The sequence below is a fragment of the Rutidosis leptorrhynchoides genome, chromosome 11, assembly GCF_046630445.1.
Source record: "Rutidosis leptorrhynchoides isolate AG116_Rl617_1_P2 chromosome 11, CSIRO_AGI_Rlap_v1, whole genome shotgun sequence".
Lineage (NCBI taxonomy): Eukaryota > Viridiplantae > Streptophyta > Magnoliopsida > Asterales > Asteraceae > Rutidosis > Rutidosis leptorrhynchoides.
Window position 1 is genome coordinate 11,801,282 of NC_092343.1, and position 26,785 is coordinate 11,828,066.

The 26,785-nt window shown below is 36.9% G+C and overlaps 1 protein-coding gene across 1 annotated transcript; it reads left to right on the forward strand.

Moving 5' to 3' along the window:
• The first annotated feature begins 8,239 nt into the window (after positions 1 to 8,239).
• Positions 8,240 to 26,268, forward strand: LOC139876601 (pathogenesis-related thaumatin-like protein 3.5). The gene is made up of 4 exons (XM_071863941.1): positions 8,240 to 8,320; positions 16,253 to 16,323; positions 23,925 to 24,600; positions 26,031 to 26,268. The coding sequence occupies exons 2-4, from the start codon at positions 16,260 to 16,262 to the stop codon at positions 26,161 to 26,163; spliced, it is 873 nt and encodes a 290-aa protein (XP_071720042.1). The 5' UTR covers positions 8,240 to 8,320; positions 16,253 to 16,259; the 3' UTR covers positions 26,164 to 26,268.
• Positions 26,269 to 26,785: the final 517 nt, after the last annotated feature.

Genomic DNA, 26,785 nt, shown 5'->3' on the forward strand with positions numbered 1-26,785 from the left:
AGAATATTTTCAAGAGATTAGTGCAGCTCGAATCAAACTCGAGTGCTTTGGTTGTAACGACCCGACCAAAACCGTTAATGACGGCGTCGTTAACTTAGGTCCCGTTGCGTGGTCGTAGTCCCTATATGAGACTCGTTTGACCAAAATTATGTCGCATTCATTTGAAAGGTACAAGACTTGCAAGTTTAATTTACAAAACCGTTCGACAACAAGTCTAAGTTTACAAAAGTCATAAAGTATAAATGAAATAACTTGCGACATAATATAAGTTGAAAAACACAGTTGCTATAAATAGCGTAAGTATGTAAACAAAAGTTTGAATCCAAAAGTGCTATCCCTAGCGTATGTATGTATGTATGCTCGACTCCAAGCAAGTATGAGCGTACGCGGAAGCATGTATCAAATAGCCAAGTATGAACCTGAGAAACATATAGAAAACTGTCAACGAAAAACGTTGGTGAAATCATAGGTGTTTGTAATAAACGTTGTTTTTGAACCACAAGATTTAGTATTCCCATAGTTGATTATCAAAATCGTTTGCATTCCAAAAGTATTGTTCGCGAGCACCCAATTATCAAGACTTAACGTTTCCTTCCATAGAACCCCATCACAATAGTGTTAGAACATACACTGTTTCTCGAAAATATATTTCATCCGTAGACGGTAGCGAACCGTCCGTAATGAGGGTTTGTCAAACCCGTATGGCCACACAATATAAGTTCTCGCTTACACCCTGCAAGTGTAACTAATGATAATCGAATTGAGGATTTTTGTTCTAACTCGCTGTGGAATGTTTGTTTTCCTTGTACTTGTGTTCAAAGTATAAAAGCAAGTAGTACAAAATGTAACAAAGTATATGTTTCTCAGCCCACAATTTAAAAGTATAAAAAGTTGTTGAAAAGGTGGGACTATGATCTCACCTCGAGTGCACGAGTATAAAAGTACTTCAACAAGTAAACGTGTGCATGAAAGTTGCTTAGCCTTGACCTAAACAAGTAAGTTATATCAATTAACCGGTTACGACACAAGGTCGGGTGAAATGTGTTCAATTAGTCCTATGGCTCGTTACGACTCGATTAAGTATAGCATGTGAATCACGTTGTCAAGTTTCATACAAGAAACAAGTATAAAATCATGTTAGAATGATTGTATAAAAGTTTGGTTAAGTTTGACTAAAAGTCAAACTTGGTCAAAGTCAACGAAAAAGTCAACACGTTCGGGTTCGGTCCCGAACTATTTTTCTGAGGTTTTTATTCATATATAAGCATATTAGAACAAGTTTCATGTGAATCGGAGGTCGGTAGCTAGTCAAACATTTCGCGTGAAATGTGACAAAGTGAGCAGAATCTGGCCAGGCGATTCTGCGCGCCGCGCGGGGATGTGGCGCGCCGCGCCACTACCTGGGCAGAGAATTCTGGTCAGTTTTTCCAAGTGTGCACGAACCAAAACCTTTTTCAACCCAATTCTTGACCCGCAAACACTTATAATGCCTATCATATATCGTCGAAAAGGTATTTTGACGAGGAATACAACTAACCACATATCATCAATCAAAAACATCATTTACAATAACCGAAAACTCGTCAATTGATCAAGAAAGGTTTATTTTCAAAGTTTCAAGTTCGTAAAACGTATTTTATGATTCGGGAATCCAATTTACACATACGACATGCCGTTTTGAAGGTAATAACGCATACATTACAACTAAACACTAACAATTAACATTCCATGGCATTCAAGCATCCAAAAATTCATGTCAAGAACTATCAAACCCTAGTCAAACATCTCAAAATCAATAATCATGCTTTTGAAGTTTTCTTAATCAACCTACACATCAAATTGAAGCTAATGATGCTAGTAACACATTTAATACATGAACTTTAACAATTAAACAACATTTAATCATCCAAAATCAAAGATTAAGCACACCCATTTCAAAGTTCATACTAGTTACTCTAAATCAACAAATCGAGCAAACAAAACATATATTCATATTATACACGAGCCATAGACACTAACTAACACAATTTCAAGTCGAAAACACGAATTTAGAGAAATCTAGAGTTTTAGAAATGTTACCCAAACGAGATGAAGTTGGTATCAAATTGTAGAGGATGAAGAGAGGATTCCAAATATGTAATTTGTTTTGTTGCTAGCTCCCTAAACCGAATTTAGATGATGATTTTGTGTTTGAGGTTTTGAGAGAATAAAAATGGAAGTAATGAAATGGGGAGGTTGAAATGAATGGAGGAGGGTGAAGGTTGACTAGTTGACCTAGTCATCTCTTTGCCCTCTTGGCAAGTTTAGTCCCTCAAGTTTCAAAGCGGGTGCGGGAATTAACCAAACGAATATTTTTAAAACGCAAGTTAACGAGAGATGTTATAATTAAATGACGGAATTATTATGAACGTTAGTCAACGGAAACTACGAAGTTAAATAACGAAAGGTATTATTTAAAAGAAAAAGACGGTGTTAAAAATAAATTTAACGGAAAAAGGCGGGATGTTACATTACCTACACCTTAAAAGAAATTTCGTCCCGAAATTTAGTTGGAAGTAGTAGTTGTTGAATCTTCCTCGAGATTTTGTGTTGCCAATTCTACGAATGAGGGAGAAGTACGTTCTAGGGTATTTCAACGAATTTTGACGGTCGGGATCATATGTTGTTTTAAGGTTTGGCTTCACGATTTATGGTTTCAACCGGTCCTCCTAGGAAGTGAGGGTTATCGTCGATAGTGAGTTCATCAAAGGAGATAACAAGTTCTCGTTTCGCAAAACACGTCTTTGAGTTGATACATCGAATGTAGGATAAACGGAGACCCAAAATGAGTCGGAAAAGTCTAAATGGCTAGCGACGGGTCCAAAACACCCCAAGAATTTAAAGGATCAAAATATCGCGGATTTAGCTTCCTACGTTTTCCCGAAACGGATTGCACTTTTCCAAGGTGCGACTCTTAACGTGACGCGGTTTCCTACGTGGAATTTGAAATGTTTACGTCTAACATCGGCGTAGCTCTTGGTGATTACGAGTCGCGTAGGGTTTTACCTGAATATGAATAAATTTTCTCGGTTGCTCATGAATAACCTCGGCCCCGGTGAATTGATCATCGTTTACTTGGTTCGACAAAGGAGAATGACGTTTCCGGTCACATGTGGTTTCAAAAGGAGTGACGTTAAAACTCGAATGAAAATCATTGTAGTACGAGGATTCGGTTAAAGGAAAATACTTTTCTCAAGTAAATTTGAAGTTGGTAATACAAACTTGTATTATGGTTTCCAAGGTTTAAATCGCATGTTTGTTCGGTCCGTCGGGTTGTGGATGGTACGCGGTACTCATGTCTAAACGCGGTCCCGAGGCTTTTTGTAAGGCACTCCAAAATCTAGAAGTGAAACGAGGATCTCGATCCGAAACGGGGTACATTTCCCTAAGGCATATTGAACAAGTTTGCTAGGAATTGAAAACGTTAGCTAGGACAAGTTTCTCAAGAAAATTCGCGTCGCGGAAGATTTATCGGTTTCCAAAAACGTTCGTCGGGGCAAGTTCTTATCGGGTTTTGAAAACGATTGTTAGGACTATCCACCCTCGCGGCGAATACTTGTATGACGTGAAGAGTCGCTCTCCATTGAGAATTTAGAATAAGGACCTCCTGAACCGGAAGTACGAATGTAAGGCGAGAGAAGTTTCCGCCTCGATGCGAGCATAACGAGTAAATTGTAGTTAGTCAATAAGACTGCGCGAGGACGAGCTAGTATACCCGTGTGACATACGGTTGAAGTCGAATGGAATCGGTAATTCATTCGGAAGCATAAATATAATTTGACAATAATTGAAGGTGTGTCCCCGGTATGGTTGTTATAAATATTCTCGGAGTTTTCGGATGTCCAAACCTGAAAAGATGAAGTCATGTACATGGCACATGGTGGTGTTTAGGTTGATCGAGTCTAACCACCATCACGCGTCACTAGAACTTTGGTATGTCTTACCGTAATATAACCACGTTGATCGAGTGTCGTTATATTACGCTAACTCATACCTCCATTCCCACATCACTCTATGGATTCAAGTTCGTGTAATCGTGAAGTTTAAAATAAACAAAGTGTAATGACGTCTCTAACGTGACTCGTATTGAATCGAAAGAATTTGTGCAACTCTAAAGAAGCGTTCCCCGAGGAAAGTGTATAAATGATTGTTCACGTCAATGCGGTTCAAGTCAAACAATAGTGTCTTTAGGCGCGAAAAGAGCAACGAATCATGATAACGAGTAGTACGCAATCGTAGTGATAAGTAGTGACGGCGATACTCACCTAGAGTAGTGATGGCAGTAACAAGAAGTGGTAGATAGTAAGGTACACCGGTGTGACACCGATAGTAAGTTGAAACGGTGGCGAATAACAATCTGGGAGACAGAGTTCCCGAACAAGTGTGACTAATGAAGTCGTCGTCATCCTTACGGGTATGAATCCTGAATTTACGCGTGTTACCAGAAAGTTGCAGAATACGAGTTCGTATGATGAAAACTTGGTACCATTAAGAAGTTTGCCTAAGAATGATTCAAGTATAATGCACAAGTAGTCAAGTAAGTGCTATCTATAGCAAATGTATGTCAGAATGCAATGGCTAACTATCCGGTTGTAGTCTAGACTCACTAATGCGTCCTAACGACTCTGTTAGACACACTAATGCACGTCCTAGTTCCCTACAACCAACGCTCTGATACCACTTGTAACGACCCGACCAAAACCGTTAATGACGGCGTCGTTAACTTAGGTCCCGTTGCGTGGTCGTAGTCCCTATATGAGACTCGTTTGACCAAAATTATGTCGCATTCATTTGAAAGGTACAAGACTTGCAAGTTTAGTTTACAAAACCGTTCGACAACAAGTCTAAGTTTACAAAAGTCATAAAGTATAAATGAAATAACTTGCGACATAATATAAGTTGAAAAACACAGTTGCTATAAATAGCGTAAGTATGTAAACAAAAGTTTGAATCCAAAAGTGCTATCCCTAGCGTATGTATGTATGTATGTATGCTCGACTCCAAGCAAGTATGAGCGTACGCGGAAGCATGTATCAAATAGCCAAGTATGAACCTGAGAAACATATAGAAAACTGTCAACGAAAAACGTTGGTGAAATCATAGGTGTTTGTAATAAACGTTGTTTTTGAACCACAAGATTTAGTATTCCCATAGTTGATTATCAAAATCGTTTGCATTCCAAAAGTATTGTTCGCGAGCACCCAATTATCAAGACTTAACGTTTCCTTCCATAGAACCCCATCACAATAGTGTTAGAACATACACTGTTTCTCGAAAATATATTTCATCCGTAGACGGTAGCGAACCGTCCGTAATGAGGGTTTGTCAAACCCGTATGGCCACACAATATAAGTTCTCGCTTACACCCTGCAAGTGTAACTAATGATAATCGAATTGAGGATTTTTGTTCTAACTCGCTGTGGAATGTTTGTTTTCCTTGTACTTGTGTTCAAAGTATAAAAGCAAGTAGTACAAAATGTAACAAAGTATATGTTTCTCAGCCCACAATTTAAAAGTATAAAAAGTTGTTGAAAAGGTGGGACTATGATCTCACCTCGAGTGCACGAGTATAAAAGTACTTCAACAAGTAAACGTGTGCATGAAAGTTGCTTAGCCTTGACCTAAACAAGTAAGTTATATCAATTAACCGGTTACGACACAAGGTCGGGTGAAATGTGTTCAATTAGTCCTATGGCTCGTTACGACTCGATTAAGTATAGCATGTGAATCACGTTGTCAAGTTTCATACAAGAAACAAGTATAAAAGCATGTTAGAATGATTGTATAAAAGTTTGGTTAAGTTTGACTAAAAGTCAAACTTGGTCAAAGTCAACGAAAAAGTCAACACGTTCGGGTTCGGTCCCGAACTATTTTTCTGAGGTTTTTATTCATATATAAGCATATTAGAACAAGTTTCATGTGAATCGGAGGTCGGTAGCTAGTCAAACATTTCGCGTGAAATGTGACAAAGTGAGCAGAATCTGGCCAGGCGATTCTGCGCGCCGCGCGGGGATGTGGCGCGCCGCGCCACTACCTGGGCAGAGAATTCTGGTCAGTTTTTCCAAGTGTGCACGAACCAAAACCTTTTTCAACCCAATTCTTGACCCGCAAACACTTATAATGCCTATCATATATCGTCGAAAAGGTATTTTGACGAGGAATACAACTAACCACATATCATCAATCAAAAACATCATTTACAATAACCGAAAACTCGTCAATTGATCAAGAAAGGTTTATTTTCAAAGTTTCAAGTTCGTAAAACGTATTTTATGATTCGGGAATCCAATTTACACATACGACATGCCGTTTTGAAGGTAATAACGCATACATTACAACTAAACACTAACAATTAACATTCCATGGCATTCAAGCATCCAAAAATTCATGTCAAGAACTATCAAACCCTAGTCAAACATCTCAAAATCAATAATCATGCTTTTGAAGTTTTCTTAATCAACCTACACATCAAATTGAAGCTAATGATGCTAGTAACACATTTAATACATGAACTTTAACAATTAAACAACATTTAATCATCCAAAATCAAAGATTAAGCACACCCATTTCAAAGTTCATACTAGTTACTCTAAATCAACAAATCGAGCAAACAAAACATATATTCATATTATACACGAGCCATAGACACTAACTAACACAATTTCAAGTCGAAAACACGAATTTAGAGAAATCTAGAGTTTTAGAAATGTTACCCAAACGAGATGAAGTTGGTATCAAATTGTAGAGGATGAAGAGAGGATTCCAAATATGTAATTTGTTTTGTTGCTAGCTCCCTAAACCGAATTTAGATGATGATTTTGTGTTTGAGGTTTTGAGAGAATAAAAATGGAAGTAATGAAATGGGGAGGTTGAAATGAATGGAGGAGGGTGAAGGTTGACTAGTTGACCTAGTCATCTCTTTGCCCTCTTGGCAAGTTTAGTCCCTCAAGTTTCAAAGCGGGTGCGGGAATTAACCAAACGAATATTTTTAAAACGCAAGTTAACGAGAGATGTTATAATTAAATGACGGAATTATTATGAACGTTAGTCAACGGAAACTACGAAGTTAAATAACGAAAGGTATTATTTAAAAGAAAAAGACGGTGTTAAAAATAAATTTAACGGAAAAAGGCGGGATGTTACATTGGTTGCGGATCGTGTAGTATGGGATGGTAAAAAATGTTTTTCCGAATTGGTCATGGGTACGCGAAGTTACAGGAAGAACGAGGGGAGAACTAAAAGAGTTAGAGAGGTTGATTTCGACAACAAGCACGGCGATGGAAAAGGAAGATCGATGGAAGTGGGTTTTATGCGGATCCGGTATCTTTTCAACTCATTCTCTTACGAAACTTACCATGTCAAAGTGTTATCCTCCGAATGCGTCCAATGTAGCAACTCAAAGAAACAATTTAATACCTAAAATAGTGGGTGTTTTCGTGTGGAGGGCGAGGCGGGATAGACTCCCCGTTTTGTCTGAACTTGACAAACGGGGTATTGATCTTCATTCCGTTCTTTGCCCCTTATGCGATGATGTGGTGGAAACGGTTGAACATGCTTTGTTTTCGTGTGTAAAGGTTCGCGAAATATGGGATAAGGTTCTAAATTGGTGGGGAATTAGCTCGTCCCAATATGGTTTCGATAGCCTACTTAGAGGAAATTCTTTCTTGCAATGCTCGGATGTAGGTGAGAAAATTTGGCAAGCAACGATGTGGACTAGTGCTTATCTCATTTGGAATAATAGGAATCATAAGGTCTTCAAAAAGTCGTGTTGGTCTCCACCGGTTGCGTTAAATGACATTCAAGTGAAGAGCTTTGAATGGATTTCGAGAAGATGCAAATCAAAACATATCGAGTGGGTTGATTGGTTGCAAAACCCACTTTTATTCGTTTTGTAACCATAGTGTTTCGAGTTCTATGTCGAGTAGTTATTGGGTGACAGCATAAGATTCTAGCTCGGTATCGTTAATGCTAGTCATCTTGTAACAAACTTTGTATATTTTGAGTTTTAATATAATTGCCGTTCAAAAAAAAAAAAAAAATGACTTCAATGTCATATTTCAACTTCAGATCGCTTAAAGTAGCCATATTGCAAAATTCATAGACCGAATTTAAAAGTTTTTTTTTTATTTTTAATAATAAAATACGGAGTAAATCTTAATAAACCCCTCTATAAAAATCACAAGCAGTGACAAGCTTTTGTTCTATTATCACTCTTTCACTTCACTTCTTTGTTTCTTAGATTTGAAATTCCATTAAAACTATCCGACAAGCAAAATTTCCGGTAAGTTTAAACTCACCAATCTTAGATACCCTTGAATTCTTGAAATCTGTTTCTATATGTATGAGTTCGTACGCATCCTAAATTAACTCTGTTTTAATCATTAATATACTTTATTTCCATTTTACCGAAAGAGAACTCTGTTTTTATTTTTTCTTTTTAAATTTCTAATTCACAATCCAAATATTATTAGTCTTATAAACTCATCCCTTTTTAGGACAATGTATTTCATCATCACTAATCTTAAATAACTTGAAACAAGGACAACGTGTAATCAATCTCATTTTTGGTTTATTGTGTTACAAACCTTTTAATTATGCTCTACCGTGTGTAACTGATGTGTTATTACTTATAATCGGTGATGTGACACCCATTTTATTAACATGTCTAAAAAAAACATGTCAGCTAACGTAGCGACTTATATGGCTTTCTTTTCATTAAAAATTCTGATGAATAAGTCGAGTTCACAATATAAAGATTAGATAAGTCTTAAATTCTTAATCTACGGAGTAAAATTTATCACTCCGTATCTAAAAATAAATGATTTAGAACTTCTTTTTAATAAAAATAATGAATACTATATAAGGAGATCTTCATTAAATAATGAAGATGTGCATACAAAATAAATTTGTACTTAAAAAATGCATACAAAATTGTATTACTCTGTAGAGCATGACAATTCAAACGCTCTCTTGATTATTAGTTTATTAAAATACATAATGACTTATACAGAAATGAAATGTCACTCTACCCGTCACAACACACATCAAAAACGACCAAATATCAACACTACTATGAAACTACAAAACAAGGAATCCGATACCAAAAATCTCTTTGAACCCGTTACGCATGACCTTTTAAGGAACCGCCTACATCACCGACAAAACCGAATCCAAACGCCTTGAAACTCAAGAACACGTACCCTTCGAGACCAGTTACTAGTAACCCACGAAACCCACTTCTCAACAACCAAATTGCCTGGAGGTCCCTACCCTATGGTGGGGAAAACCCACTAAAACCTCCAAAAAGCGGCGGGGGAAATGGTCAAGGCCGACAACAACGCCAAAACTTTGACGATACAGAGAATGGCGATGAGGTACATGGAACGACTGAATCGAAGAAGACGAGTGCTTATATGGGCATACAATAATTTCTTTTAATTTTACGATATGAGACTCTGGTTCACTCCCATTAACCGATTATCTCCAACAATCACGAATTTGATTTGCACCCATTAACCGATTATCTTCAGTAATCACACCCTTAATCACTTTTTTGTACATGCTACTTGCTACTATTGACTTGCTTCGATGCTACACCAACTAGGGATACAAGGTCCGATACCATTTTTTCGGATAGATTTTAGCTCAATATGTCCTACACATAAGCTCATACGTTACTTAGTAATCTAAAATCATTTGATAATAGAGGGAAGTTTCAAGTGCTTATATGCATACAATAATTTCTTTTAATATTTCGACGTGTGACCTTGGTTTGCACAACTAATCGATTATCTCCAAAGGTGTAGAACGAATCCGACATTAATATCGACAACACCGACCAGTGGAAAAATCAAAATCGAAATCCGGCCATGAAATTGCTCTGGGTATCCAACCTCTGTTAAAATACAATGCAAATTTAGAATAATATGGAATTAGTAAATGTATATGGGTAAAATATCTAGATATTAATATGTATAAGAAAATATCTAGATATTAGAATATGAGAGAAAAATCTAGAAATTGAAATGTAAAAGAAAAATCTAGATATTTGTAGGTTGTAGAAATATCTAGATATTTATATATCCATGGAAATATCTAGGTTCTAGAATGTTCCATGGAGTAGTATAAATATGGGAGGAGATTTCATTTGTGGTGTGTGAAGTTGTGAGAGTGAAATAAGAAGTGAGTTGTGAAGAAGAGAAGAAGAGTGTGAGTTAGCGAAAGTAGAGAAGATAAAGCTTGTAAGTAATATTGTAATTGTAATTTAATATAAGTGTTTTTGTTAAGTTTTCCGATCAAGCCTTAGTTTGTGTTTAAGTTCTTAGTGCACTTTTGTTGTTCTTATTATATGGTCGGCTCTGCCGCCTAAGTAATACATGGTCGGTTATACCGCCTAAAGATATATGGTCGACACTGTCGCCTAAGTACATTGTGCACTAAGGATTTATAAAATTAAAGGCTAACCAACGTCAAAGTGTTGGTGTAGTGATTCTAGTATAGTCTAGATCCTCTATAGTGGATGTGTTGGGCTCGTCGAAGCTTCTAACAATTGGTATCAGAGCGGGTCGTTCGGGACCATTTCTAGTGGAGGAAATCGGTAAACGTTGGACGTTTACATCGGCTTGTTTTCACCAAGGCTCTAAGGAAGATTCTGTCGGAGCACAGTTAGGAACTGTGAAAGCTCATCGGTCAGGGACCAAGCTTATTGGACGTTGGACGTCATGATGGCAGATCTTGCAAGTACGAGCAGTGGAATCAAGAGTCTCAATAACCACAACTATGGTTATTGGCGGACTTGCATAGAATCCTACCTACAAGGACAGGATTTATGGGAAATAGTTGCTGGCAGTGACACAACGCCTCCACCGAAAGAAAATGCCGAAGCCTTGAGAAAATGGAACATCAAGGCCGGGAAGGCTTTATTTCTATTGAAGACTACAATCGAGGAGGATCTATTGGAGCACGTCCGTGACGAGAAAATACCAAAGGCAGCTTGGGAAACTTTTGAAAAATTGTTTTCAAAGAAGAATGAAGCACGCCTCCAGCACTTGGAAAATGAGCTCGCGGGTATCTCACAAGGAAGTCTGTCTATTTCTCAGTATTTCACCAAGGTGAAATCTATTTGTCGTGAGATATCTCAACTTGCTCCTGAAGAGAAAGTGAGTGATGCAAGGATGAAGAGAATTATCATCCACGGCTTAAGATCCGAGTATAATGGATTTATTGCCGCTGTGAGAGGATGGCCTACTCAACCATCATTAATAGAGCTGGAGAATCTATTGGCTAATCAAGAGGCATTAGTCAAGCAGATGAATGAAGTAACCATAAAAGACGGAGAAGATGCACTTTTCACCAATAAGAAGAAAGCAACATCTCGAAGACAAGAGGCGATTAAAGAAAGTCAGACATATGAATGGAAGAGTCACCCAAAGTCAAAAGGCAACGCTTCAGGGGGAGCTCGGGGAGCTCAACAAGGAAGAAGAGATCATCGCCAACAACATAGAGAAAATGATAAGAGAAAGAATGGTGAATGCTTCAATTGTGGCAAGAAGGGTCATTTTGCTCGAGATTGTAAATTCCCCAAAAGGCGAACTTTTGAAGGAAATGTGGCCACCGCAAGAGATGAGAAGAAAGAGGTCACATTTGAAGCATCCATTAATGAGAAAACTTGGGATGCAGAAGCCGGACTCTCTGTTGAAGCTGACATAGATGATCAAGCTCTTACAACAACTTTAAAGTCAAAAATAAACTACAAAGATGATTGGATCATTGATTCTGGGTGCTCAAATCATATGACCAATGATGAGACGAAGCTGCAAGAAATGGATGATTACAAAGGAAAGAGATTCGTGTTGACAGCCGACAATTCAAGGTTATCTATTTCTCACATTGGAAAGACAATAATTCCAAGTGAAGGTGGATCTCATAAGCTTCAACTCGAGAAGGTGTATGTTGTCCCTGGCCTAAAGAAGAATTTACTATCAGTACCACAATTGATAGCAGAAGGGAATTATGTGCTCTTTGGACCAGAAGATGTGTCTGTATTCAAGAGAGTAAAGGTGGTTGGCAATCCAGTTATGCATGGAAGAAGAATAGAATCGGTCTATGTATTATCTGCTGAAACAGCTTATGTGGATAAGACTCGAAAGAATGAGACGGCTGATCTGTGGCATGAACGTCTTGGGCATGTGGGATACAATAAGTTAAAGGAGATGATGGTGAAACGCATAGTAAATGGGCTTCCTCAAATTGATATCCGAACAGATACAATATGTGCTGGATGTCAATTTGGCAAAGCTCACCAATTGCCATTCAATGAGTCAGCGCATCAGTCCAAGACACCACTAGAGCTCATACACTCAGATGTCTTCGGCCCAGTGAAACAAACATCACTTGGAGGTATGAAATATATGGTGACATTCATTGATGACTTCTCAAGATATGTGTGGGTTTACTTCATGAAGGAGAAGTCGGAGACTTTTCTGAAGTTTAAAGAGTTCAAGAACAAGGTAGAAAGTGAGCTCAATACTAAGATCCGGTGCTTACGCACAGATAATGGAGGAGAATATTTATCGACTGAGTTCAATATCTATCTTGAGAAGCACAAGATTAGAAGACAGTTAACTTGTCCCAATACTCCACAGCAGAATGGAGTGGCGGAACGCAAGAATCGTCACCTTACCGAAACTTGTCGAAGTATGCTTCATGGTAAGAATATACCAGGCAGATTTTGGGCCGAATGTATGAGGACGGCATCGTACGTGATTAACAGACTCCCACAAACAAAGTTGGGATATATTTCACCATATGAAAGATTATGGAAGATCAAACCAACCGTCAACCATCTCAAAGTTTTTGGATGTGTATGCTACGTCTTCGTACCAGATCATCTACGAAGCAAATTTGATAAGAAGGCAATTCGGTGCATTTTTGTCGGTTATGATGAATCAAGAAAAGGATGGAGATGTTGTGATCCAAATACTGGGAAGTGTCATACTTCAAGAAATGTGGTATTTGATGAAGCTTCTTCATGGTGGTCACCTCAAAAGATAGAGCTTCCAGAATCTCATGGATTAGAAGAAGTTCCAGAAGAGAAAGAAGAACATAAAGAGCACATATCGGATCCAATTAAAGAAGGAGATGGATCGTACTCTAAGGAAACGAGTCCATGGAAAACTGGGGTACATCAATATACATTCGAAGAGGTTCGTCCAAGCCAAATGGATGCCGAGGAGCATGTACAAGAATTACGGAGATCAACAAGGCCGAGGCAACCTAATCCGAGGTATGCCAATGCTGCTCATGTGGATGAATTAATACATATTGAGCCTTCCACTTATGAAGAAGCAGCACAAAGTCAAGAATGGCAGAAAGCGATGGAAGAAGAAATTAATGCACTAAAAGAAAACCAGACATGGAGTTTAGTTCCAAAGCCAAAAGATGTAAAACCAATATCTTGTAAATGGGTTTACAAGGTAAAGACTCGATCAGATGGCTCCATTGAAAGGTATAAAGCTCGACTTGTTGCTAGAGGTTTTTCTCAACAATATGGGCTGGATTATGAAGAAACGTTTAGTCCAGTGGCGAAGATCACAACAATTCGAGCTCTACTAGCTTTAGCCGCTAGCAAATCTTGGAAGCTGTGGCAGATGGATGTCAAGAACGCTTTCTTACATGGAGAACTTGACAAAGAAATTTATATGGAGCAACCAAGAGGCTTTGAGAACAAGTCCCATCCTGACCATGTCTGCAAATTAAAGAAAGCACTATACGGCTTGAAGCAGGCTCCAAGAGCTTGGTACGGGAAGATTGGCGAGTTTTTAGTAAAAAGTGGTTTCACAGTTGCTCCTTCAGATTTTAGTTTATTTGTGAAACAAGATCAAGGAAAACTAGCCATAGTGCTAGTATATGTGGATGACTTAATCATCACGGGAGATCACTATGAGGAGATTCAAAGAACAAGAGAGAATCTGTCTATCAGATTTCATATGAAGGAGCTTGGAGAACTCAAACATTTTCTTGGACTCGAAATAGAGCAGAAAAGAGAAGGATTATTTCTGGGACAACAGAAATATGCGCGAGATCTTTTACAAAAGTACGGAATGCTTAATTGCAAACCTATCTCAACTCCGATGGATCCGAATACAAAACTACAAGCAGATGAAGGAAAAAGTCTTCAAGATGTTACCATGTATCGAAAGATGGTCGGAAGTCTTATTTATCTCACACTAAGCCGGCCAGACATATCTTATGCAGTTGGAGTGGTTAGTCGATACATGAGCAATCCGAAGAAGCCTCACCTTGATGTTGTACGACGCATCTTAAGGTATGTTAAAGGCACTATTAACTTTGGCATTTTGTACAAGAAAACAAAAGAATGTCACGTGACTGGATATTGTGACGCCGATTACGCTGGAGACTATGATACACGACGGTCAACAACTGGATACATGTTTAGTCTTGGATCAGGAGTAATATCATGGTGCAGCAAGAGACAACCAACAGTATCCTTGTCAAGCACTGAAGCAGAATATCGATCGGCATCGTCAGCAACACAAGAAATTACATGGTTGAAACAACTAATGGAAAATCTTCATCAATCAACAGACTATCAAGTAGAGCTTTTCTGCGATAACCTATCAGCTATACGTCTAGCAGAGAATCCAGTCTTTCACGCAAGAACAAAACATATAGAAGTACACTATCACTATGTTCGCGAGAAGGTCCTTGAAGGGGAGATCAAGATGGTGCCAACAAAGACAGATGAACAGGTAGCAGATATATTCACCAAGAGCCTAAGTAAACCGAAGTTTACAAAATTCAGAGAAGCACTTGGAATGGTCTGCAAGATATCGTTGGAAGAAAATTTGCATTGAGGGGGAGTGTTAAAATACAATGCAAATTTAGAATAATATGGAATTAGTAAATGTATATGGGTAAAATATCTAGATATTAATATGTATAAGAAAATATCTAGATATTAGAATATGAGAGAAAAATCTAGAAATTGAAATGTAAAAGAAAAATCTAGATATTTGTAGGTTGTAGAAATATCTAGATATTTATATATCCATGGAAATATCTAGGTTCTAGAATGTTCCATGGAGTAGTATAAATATGGGAGGAGATTTCATTTGTGGTGTGTGAAGTTGTGAGAGTGAAATAAGAAGTGAGTTGTGAAGAAGAGAAGAAGAGTGTGAGTTAGCGAAAGTAGAGAAGATAAAGCTTGTAAGTAATATTGTAATTGTAATTTAATATAAGTGTTTTTGTTAAGTTTCCCGATCAAGCCTTAGTTTGTGTTTAAGTTCTTAGTGCACTTTTGTTGTTCTTATTATATGGTCGGCTCTGCCGCCTAAGTAATACATGGTCGGTTATACCGCCTAAAGATATATGGTCGATACCTGTCGCCTAAGTACATTGTGCACTAAGGATTTATAAAATTAAAGGCTAACCAACGTCAAAGTGTTGGTGTAGTGAGTCTAGTATAGTCTAGATCCTCTATAGTGGATGTGTTGGGCTCGTCGAAGCTTCCAACAACCTCTAGCTGGAAAATCGTATTACATGCGTGCATTTTACCATAAGACCTCTCTTATCGGTTAGCCATTGGGCCATCGTTGGTGGTGCGGTTCCAATGGCGCCGATGCTACCAGGCGCCTTAAGGGCCGCCATTGATTGGTCGTGCTCCACTATGTTGTGTGTGGAGACAAAACTAGCCGTTTGTGATTTATTTCTTTATTTTTATTTTTTTAATCACAATTTATATTCAAACTACCACTAAAACTATTTCAAAAAAATCGCTAAAGGATTGATCGAGATGATGAAAATTATGAAGAAACACTAGCAATTGCAAATGCATATAATCACTTTTTCAAACAAACACTTTATTAAAACACACAAATACGGTTACAATTTATTGAAATACAACATAAATAAACTAAAAAGGTGACCTAAAATTACAATAATACATAATAATAATAATATATAAAAAAATAAAAAGTTAAAATTTTGAAGTTGGTCAATGTAGTTGGTGTGAAGTATATTAGTGAATGTAATGAGTTAAGTGAAATGAAGAAGTTGTTGAGGTGATGTTAATATAATACAATGTAGTTGTTTGACATGTGTTATTTGACATGTGTTATGAATAAGAATATTCTAAGTTCTTGCATTCATTTAAATTTCATCATCATTATCACCAATCTCCTTTATCCTCTAGATTAACCATGGAGATTGCACTACCTTTTTCAACATCATGCCTTATGTTACGGATCTTACTTCTTTACTCAGGTACTTTCAATTTTTATGTTTATATTTTTAAAAGCGTCAATTATTTATCGTGAGTGATGGTGTAGAGACGGGTCTGGTTGGATTAGGATATGATATCTTTTTAACCTCATAAATTTAGTGAAAAATTGACAAAAATACACTTTTTTCAAAATCTTTAAACAATATATATATTTTTTAAAAAAGTTGACAATATACAACATTGGGTCGACCATCATTTTGGTACAACAGTTCATAATAGTTGTTAAGTGGTCGACCAACTTTCAAATGTAGTCACAATCACTATTGAAGTGGTCGACCATCCCATTGAAGTGGTCGACCAACTCCTCTTTTTATGTTTGGTAGACTATGTAGTTAACCATTATTATGAAGTGGTCGACCAACTCCTTGGTAGACTATGTAGTCGACCATCCTATTGAAGTGGTCGACCAACTCCTCTTTAATGTTTGGTAAACTATGTAGTCAACCATCATTGTGAAGTGGTCGACCAACAGTTGATCAACTACACACAAAAAAGGTTTAGTCGACCACTCTATATCTGTGGTCTACTAGAATGATGGTCGATTCAATTGTGTATATTCCCAATTTTTTTGGGGGGAAAATATATATATATATTGTTTGAAAATTTTGAAAAAAAATTGTATTTGACCAATTTCCCAAATTTAGTTTATACTCATTTGGGACCTAGAGTTTGAATTAATATTACTGGAATCGAATACCGTGACTTAAAATTGCTACAGCTTTGGGATAAGTGAAATAATTTCGTGTCATATCTCGAAAAATATTTAATAAGATCTAGTGATAACTAGTTGTTGAACCCTCACTTCGCACCGGAAGTTTGGTTTTCAATGTATTTTATTGTGTTTAGTTTGTAAAATTATTTCGTGGCTAAAGAATGATGTCGTTGAAGCACAACTCGAGTCGAACTAAAATGTATAACCCGTGAAAGATTTAAATGTTATTTTAAATTAACAATATATGTCTATCTCCACGTTTAGTTATATAATTACCGACTTTTAAAAATTTAACGCAAAATCAACGTGTATGAAAAGTACAAGTATCCCAAATATTTAGCTTTATTTAAAAAGCGTCCGTTTTGCGTATAGTTAGTGACATTGTGTTCCTAAAATTATTTCGAGTTTAACGATGGTGTCGGAAAAATTTAACTCGTTGCGAGCGAGAAGATATGACCCGTTGAATATTTGGGTGGAGTTTATTTAAGATTTTTTATGAAAATAGTTATTTGACACTTTACCCCCTGTTTGGTGGGGTCGATTTGAATATTTGAAAAAAGTGTGAGGGTCTTTGTTGGTGTAGTGAAATCTAATTAGAATAAAAAAAAGTGAAATGACGAAAATGCTCCTAGTTACTATTCACCGTTTTTATCTATTAGGTAATATAGTATTATTGTAAACTAAAAAAAATGGGGTGTGTGAGAGAGAGAGAGAGAGAGAAGGGAGAGAGTGAGGAGAGAAAATCAAAACAAATGGGCAGGCACGAAACAAACTCGAGTTCAATACAACGGTAGATTAGAAGATCGAATAACAAGGCTTTTTGGAATCCATTTGACCTCGTTCATGTTCTTTAACTTCCCGGAAAGTTGGGGCGTGGAGGAGCTATGGAGAACGTTTAAGAAAGTAGGAGATGTTCGAGATGTGTACTTGGCCGGTAAAAGGCTGAAAAGCGGCCAACGTTTCGCCTTTGTTAGATTGGGAATGTCAAGGATGAATACGTTACCCTCCTAACTCTAAAAAAGGTAACTTTTATGGGCAACCCGATTAGGGTCTTCAAAGCTTTCAGGAAGAATGAAACTGATCAAGTACGTGGTAAAAAAGATCAACCAAGCATTGTCAATAGGGATCACTTTCCTCCCTTGAATAGATCTAATTTAAATGTTAGAGATGATCGAAAGTACAATGAAGTTCTAAGAAACCAAGATGAACTACGAGATCTACGTGATAAGCTTCCTCCCAGAGATCTTAGAAACATGTTACCAAATAGGAACAATGTAAAAGCAAATACTGGAAATTCTCCAAAAAAGATTTCCATTCATGAAAGTAACCATAACATGCACCTTCTAAAAAGGTCTATTATTGGTGATGTTCATGATTGGAAACTCATCCCTGTAATCCATGAACTCTGTGATGCAGAGGGAATGAAGAAATGTGATATCAAGTATCTGGGAGGTTTAGACCTACTTTGGGTTTTCAACTCCCCTATTGAGGCGAAAGAAGTTATAAACAATAAAGATCACTCGATTCACAAATGGTGTAGAAAGGTTCAAATTCTTAACTCTCCATGTTACTCGAATGCTAGACTAACATGGCTAGATGTCATTGGTGTTCCTGTTACATCCTGGAACTCTAGTATGTTTAGAAACATTGCAAGTCACTGGGGGCAAGTTCATGATACAGAAAATTGTGATTTAACTCAAGGAAATCAAAATCTTAAGGCTGGGAATGTTCTTATTCTCACATCTGATTCAAAAACAATCGATGGCAAATTTATGGTGGAATCAAGCCAAGGTATATTTACAGTTAACATTAAAGAAAACTTGAGTCTAAACTCGCAGATATGTGTGAGAACTACTGAGGTTGACAATCAAGATGAAAAAGAGCCATCTGAGAACGAATTCGTGGACGATACTTTTGACAATGGTGATAAAGATGATGAGGATGACGAGTTTGTAGATGACTCGTTCTCAGATTCAGAGTATGACGAAGAATTTGTCCTTGAAGATCCAAATATTAATGTTGTTAATCAAGTAATTTCCGGTGAGGATGAAAGAAAAGAACAATCACCGGTGAAGAATTTTCATGAAGACGAAGAATCCGGTTGTTTGGGGATCCAGTACATGTTTCGAGAAGTCACTGGTGATAATGGCATTGGAGAAATAAACTGCAACGGTCAAATGTCATCATGCGCATCTCCACTACCCAAAAAAGATATTGGAAATTCCTCGAATACTGATGTTAATTCTAACTCAGTAAAAGATAGTAGGCCCAAAATGACACATGAAAATTCACCACAAGATGGGCTTGTGATGGGCCAAGAGGATGACTCTCTAAATAATCCAGTTTTAAATAGTCCAGTTATGGGAAAGTCACTAAATAGTCCAGTTATAAATAATCCAGCTATGGATAACGGACTTTTCACTGACCCATCTCCTTCCCATAATCCAACTCAGTCAAGTTCCAATGGGCCATCTGGATTGGCAAAGCCTATTGGGCATAATTCGAGACACAAAAATCATCAATCAGTGAAACATAGTAAAAGGAAAGAAGGGACGAAGACATCATCTGGAGCTAAAAAAGTAACAGAGAAGAAAACAATGGAACAAAAGAAGAAGGACTGCTGCTGGTCAAATCTAAGGAAATGGAAATCATCATCGAGAATGTTAAACGTTAAATCATCGGCAAGAAAATCAAATCCGGCTCAACCCTTGAGATCAAAGTGTACTTCTTGCAGAGAAAATTCTTCTAAATCCACTGGGTCTTCCGATGTCAATAAAGGTAACAAAACTGATTGCTCCTTCAATTCAAACGACTCAGCTGTAATTAAGGAGTATGGCACCAAACTGGGACTCAAATGGAAGGTGCGACCTTCCCATCAGTAAGTTAAGTTGTCTGTATCTCGTCACTTTCTATATTCATGAAGTCTATATCACTAAACATTAGAAGTTTTAAAATTGGTGGTGTTGAAGATAAATTTGGGTGGGTCCGTAAATTAATAGTTAGTGAAAAACCAACTTTTTTGGCACTACAAGAAACCAAACTACATACTGTTGATTTTAGATGGGTCTGTTCACTTTGGGGATCAAATAATTGTGAGTTTATTCAAAGGGCAATGGTTGGTAAGTCAGGGGGGCAACTCCTAATCTGGGACACGGATGAATTCGAAGCTGAAAGTACCATTGCCATTGATTTTGTTATTGGTATAAAGGGTGTTTGGAAAAAGTCAGGTTCTAAAGTTAATATACTCAATATACATGGACCACATGATGACCATAATAAGCAAAGATTATGGGCCTCCCTTGTGAGTCTACTGTGTAGTAATAAAGATGAAGCATGGTTGATTTGTGGTGATTTTAATGAAGTGAGGTGTCCAAGTGAGCGTCTAAACTGTGATTTTATTAGTAACCGTGCTCTCTGGTTCAATGATTTTATCGAGCAGTGTCATTTAGTAGAGATACCCTTGAGTGGAAGGATTTTCACGAGAGTTAGTGAAGATGGCATAAAGTTTAGTAAATTGGACCGTTTTCTTGTTAGTGAAAAGTTCATGGATATTTGGCAAAATCTTTCAGCTACTGCATTAGAAAGAAAGCATTCGAACCACTGTCCAATTATGCTGAAGGATGATGAGAAAAACTTTGGCCCTAAGCCTTTCAAGTTATTTGATGCTTGGCTTGATGAGGATGGTGTAGATCAAATCATTAAGGATGCGTGGGATATAAAACCCTCAGGTAATAGACTTGACTGTGTGTTCAGGAACAAACTCAAGAATGTAAAGGAGGCATTAAAAAGTTGGAGCAAAACAAAATTCAGCAGTCTTGATAATGAGATAGAAGCATTAAAAATTGCTGCGCAAGAAATGGAGACTAAAGCTGAATTAGGACAGTTGGTTAGTAGTGAAATTGTCAAATGGCAGAATACACGTAAAGAGTGGCTTCAAAAGGAAGGAACCAAAACAAAAATGCTCAAACAAAAGGCTCGTGTTCGATGGATACTCGAAGGTGATGAAAACTCTAAATTTTTTCACTCCGTTATCAAAAGAAAAAATAGTAGGAATAATATACGAGGGATATCGGTTAATGGGCTTTGGGTTGATGAGCCCTCGTGTATCAAAGACGCAGCTTTCAATCACTTTAAATCACTCTTTGTAGAACCTGATGTTACTAGACCAAGTCTTGAAGACCTCAATTATCCCTCGATCTCAATGGAAGAAGCTAACCGACTTGAATGCCCGTTTGATGAAAAGGAAATCCACGATGCTATTTTTGATTGTGGTAGTACAAAAGCACCCGGGCCGGATGGATTTAATATGTACTTTTTCAAAAAATATTGGGATGTCATCAAAGTAGATATCATTAGTGCTATTAGTTGGTTTTGGGATAAATTTGAATTTTCAAGGGGTTGTAATGCATCTTTTGTTACGTTGGTTTCAAAGAAAAACGACCCTCTTTATTTAGGTGACTATCGACCTATAAGTCTAATTGGGAGCTACTATAAAGTAATTGCTAAAATCCTCTCAAATCGATTAAGAAAAGTCTTACCTTGTCTCATTGGATCCGAACAAAGTGCTTTTATTAAAGGTAGATTCATTTCGGATGGTACGCTAATTATAAATGAAAGCATAGATTTTCTTAAAGCAAAAAAGCAAAAGGGTGTCATATTTAAAATTGACTTCGAAAAGGCATTTGATTGCCTTAATTGGAACTTTCTTATGGAAGTCATGAAGAGTATGGGGTTCGGTTCTAGATGGCGGAAATGGATTTTCTCTTGTCTAAGTTCCGCCTCTATTTCAATCCTAGTGAATGGTTCGCCTACAAGTGAATTCTCTTTAAGTCGTGGTGTTAGGCAAGGCGACCCACTTTCGCCATTTCTTTTTATATTGGCTGCAGAGGGTTTAAACATTTTAGCAAAGGCGGCTACGGAAAGAGGGTTATTCAAGGGTGTAGAAATTGGAAAAGACAAAGTGTTGCTCTCGCATCTCCAATATGCGGATGACACTGTTTTTATTGGTGAATGGAGTCGAGAAAATGTATATAGCCTTCGTAATCTATTGAAGTGTTTCGAGTTAGCTTCGGGTTTAAAAGTCAATTTTCAAAAAAGTTGTATATACGGGATCGGGGTAGGGTTCGAAGAAGTAACTCATTTAGCAAGTCGTATTGGGTGCCAAGTAGGGAATTTCCCCTTTACGTATCTAGGTCTTCCTATTGGGACTAAAATGAATAAATTAAAGGATTGGAACCCGGTTATCGATAAAATCAAAAATAGGCTTTCGGATTGGAGAATGCGTTCGATGTCTTTTGGAGGAAGATTGGTCCTTATTAAATCGGTTCTTAATAGTCTCCCGTTGTATTATTTCTCATTGTTTCGTGCTCCGCCGTGTGTGATAAAATACTTAGAGAGTGTGAGGAGAAATTTCTTTTGGGTCGGGTCAGGATCCGAGTCAAAAATCCCATGGGTTAAATGGGACTCGGCCGTTTCTTCCTATGAAAATGGGGGGTTAAATATCGGACTTTTAAAATATAAAAATCTTGCTCTTTTGGGAAAATGGTGGTGGAGGTTCAAAACCGAAACCAATTCCTTATGGGTCAAAATCATTCGAAGTATTTACGGGTCTACTGGTGGTTTGGAATTGGGGACTAATTCATTTCAGTCCTCTTCTTCAAGCCTTTGGCAAAAAATTATTTCATCAGGTACTATTATTGAAGATTTGGGCATCGAATTCAAGAGCTCGTTCAAGAGGGTTATTGGAAGCGGTGCTGACATCAGTTTCTGGAATGAAAAGTGGGCTGGGAATTTCAAACTTAGTGATCGCTTTCCTAGGCTATATAGACTTGAAAAGAAAAAAGATTGTCATATAAAGGATCGGGTCATTGTTGAAGATACAGATCGAAGAATGGAATGGGACTGGTCGAGGGAAGGGTCGGGTCGGGTGTCATCACAACTTGCAGATCTTACCGAACTGTGTGCAGGGTTGCAGCTCGATGCCCGGAAACCAGATTCTTGGTCCTGGACACTGTCATCATCCGGCAAGTTTTCTGTTCGAACTCTCACTATTAATATTGAGAATCATAGCTTAGCTAATTACAATGCTTCTGAAGAGACTCTACGTAATCGGTTGGTTCCTAAAAAACTAGAGGTTTTCGTTTGGAGAGCAATCAAAAAACGAATACCGGTTAGGGTCGAGCTTGATAAAAGGGGTATTGATCTTCATAGCTCTAGATGCCCACTTTGTGACGATGATATAGAAACGGTCGAGCATTCTCTAATCTTTTGCAAGCATTCATTAGATGTGTGGAACCGGATCTTCGATTGGTGTGGTTTGGGTAACTTTTCAAATCTTAGCATTAGTGAGATCCTGCGAGGCAAATCTTCGAATGTTATGTCTTGTATCGGGCGGCAAGTTTGGCAAGCTATTGAATGGGCTAGTGCGTATTACATATGGAAGAACCGGAATAACAAAGTGTTTCGTGGCAAATGTTGGTCTGCTCCGATGGCTTTAAGTGAAATACAAATAAAGTCATTCGATTGGATCTCTCACCGTATCCATGGAAAAAAGTTGGATTGGCTCACTTGGTTGAAGAGTCCGAATACTTATTTTTCATTATAATTGTCGTGTGTATTGTTAGTTATTGTCGTGTCGGGTTTGTCCGCTCACAAACCCATTCTCCTGTTTGTTCATGTAATTGTTGGGATGGTCTAGTTGGCCTTCCCTGTTCTCTTTGTTTCTTTTGGTGTGGTAATAATATCTTGCTCTTCAAAAAAAAATATAGTATTATTGTAAACAGATTTATGCTACGAATTGAATGTGTACTACAATTTCCTTTTGTGTGACAAGAAGAATTAAATAACAAAATAAAAGTGACATATTGGCAGGAAACATAGTATCAAATAGTGCGAGAGTTTTTACAATAATCAACTGTTGTAACGAAACAATTTGGCCCGCAATCGACCCTGGTCGAAGTTTTGGTAACGGAGGTTACCGTCTACAAACTGAAGAGTCTAGGGTCCACACCGCACCCAAGGGTTGGTCAGGTCGAATATGGGGTCGTACGAAATGCAACTTCGACACCAAGGGTAATGGAACTTGTTTAACAGGTCAATGTGGTTCATCTCTCCAATGTACTTCATTTGGCGAGACCCCGTTAACCCTAGCCGAATTTACACTAACCACATTGCAATTTTACGATGTTAGTCTTGTTGATGGCTTTAATATACCGATGTCAGTTAGACCCGTTTATGGTAAAGGAAACTGTAGTGATGTTGGGTGTGTAGGTGATTTACGAAATAATTGCCCTTCGGAACTTTCAGTTAAGGCTGGTGGTAAAGTAATCGCGTGTAGAAGTGCTTGTGATGTGTTTAATACCGACAAGTATTGTTGTAGGGGTAATTATGGAAATTCATCAACTTGTCAACCGACATCTTACTCCAAAATATTCAAAGACACATGCCCTACCTCGTATAGTTATGCTTATGATGATCCAACTAGTATTATGACTTGTTCCGGGGCTGATTATATTATTACCTTTTGCGGAGGCTTTTGCGGAAATAAGTAATTATCTTTCACCTCTTGCAATTCTTATTATGTTTATGCACAATTGTTATTAGGAATAACCAAACTTTCAATTTATCTGAGTTGGTTAATTAACATGCATGTTAAGTTAGAAAATAATTTGAAAACACTTTTATGGTATGTGTTTAAACGGGTCATGCGGGTTGGGTTGGGCCACAAATTTTGTTTATTGAAGTTTTAGAGGTTATTGGGCTTTGCTTGTAGAGGTAATTAGCTGAAAGATTTTGATGTCATAAGTATAATACGAGGGATGATTCTAACACACCCTTTTTGATCCTCACACACCTATTTTAACCTTTTACTCTTCTAATAATACTCCATTTCTTTAAATTGGTGTGTGAGGATAAAAAAAGTGTGTGTGAGAATCATCCCCCGTATAATATATTATATATATATATATATATATATATATATATATATATATATATATATATATATATATATATATATATATATATATATATATATATATATATATATATAGGGGCAGGATCAATGGGGAAGTAACCAATCGGGGGGAAGCGGGGGGAAGCAAAATTTTTTTTTTTTTCGTTTTTTTTGAATTTTTTTTTTCCGGCATCAATATCACACGAAAATATGAACATTTAGAAGAGACACTTTGTGATGAATGTTATTATTTAGGCGGGAAAACGATCGACAAAAATAACATTCAAGATAATATTGTTCGTGGAGAATATGAACTTTTTTTTTCTTCATGTTTTGTGAAGTAAAATTTAGCCCGATTTAGAGTTTAGGGTTTAGGGTTTCGTGTTTTGGGTTTATTCCATAAACCCAAAACACCAAACCCTAAACCCTAAACCCTAAACTCTAAACCGTTCGTGTTAAAAACTCAATCTAAATCCTAAATCTAAACCCTAAATCTAAACCCTAAATTTCTAAACCCTAATATCTAAACCCTATAAACCCTAATATCTAAACCCTAATATCTAAACCCCAATAGCTAAAACCTCAAAATACGCTCGAAAAACACGATAATTGTTATATATTACTTCTTCGAGCGTTTTCCAGCCAAAATAAAAACATTTATCACAAAGTGTCTACTAAATGTTCATATTTTCATCTCATCTATAATTTTCGTGAACAAAGTTTTTTCAAAAAACGAAAAAAAAAAAAAAGTTTTTGCTTCCCCCGAGTGGTTACTTCCCTCTTGATCCTACCACTATATATATATATATATATATATATATATATATATATATATATATATATATATATATATATATATATATATATATATATATATATATATATATATTTGAAATAAAATGCAAAATTCATTTGAAGAGTTCAAAATAATTTACAAGTGAATAATTTGAAACTGTCATAAGTCTCATAGGAGTTGTCCGTTTGATGGTTACGAATGTTAGCTAACTCCGGTTCTATTTTAGGGATAGGAACCGAACTCAATGCTGGTATCACAACAACACGTTGATGTGTAACGGATCTACGATGGGTTTCACGATGAACTGGATCTCGACTTTGATGGTGGTTTATATAGTTGCTTGTTTATCCGGCGTTTGATAAATAACTAAAGTTTTCTCACTTTTTATTTTATTTTATTTGATATCTTATGCAAACGAAATCGATATATATGGACTTTGACTAGTTGTTCATTTGTTTACCCAAAAGATCTTTGAGTTTATTTCATTATGTTATATCAATCTTTAAGATAGTAAATATACAACTCTATTGTAGTTTTGATATTTTATTTTAATATCATATATATAAGGACCACCACATTAGTGACGCGAATATAAACAAAACATATGTTTAAAAATGAGTAAATAAAATAAAGGGGACCACCACATTTGAGTCGATTGCATTATCTCTTTGTCATAGGTCGTGTTTTGCATATAGCTTCATGTTAGCTCTTTTCTAGTTTTAAGCTTCTGTTCTTGATTCTGTATTGGCATGTTCCCAATTGCCTTCTTGTACCCTCCTTAATTTTATTAATAAAACTGTCTGCTTTTCCAAAAAAAAAAAAAAAAAAAAAAATGAATACTAAATAGTATTTGTGTTAATTATTACGGAGTAAATGATATGATTAATAGTGGTTTCTCTACAGGATGATGTAGATATAACTCATAGGTGTCCAACCATCTAACGTTGGTTTAACATACATAATTATAAATTATAATTATTG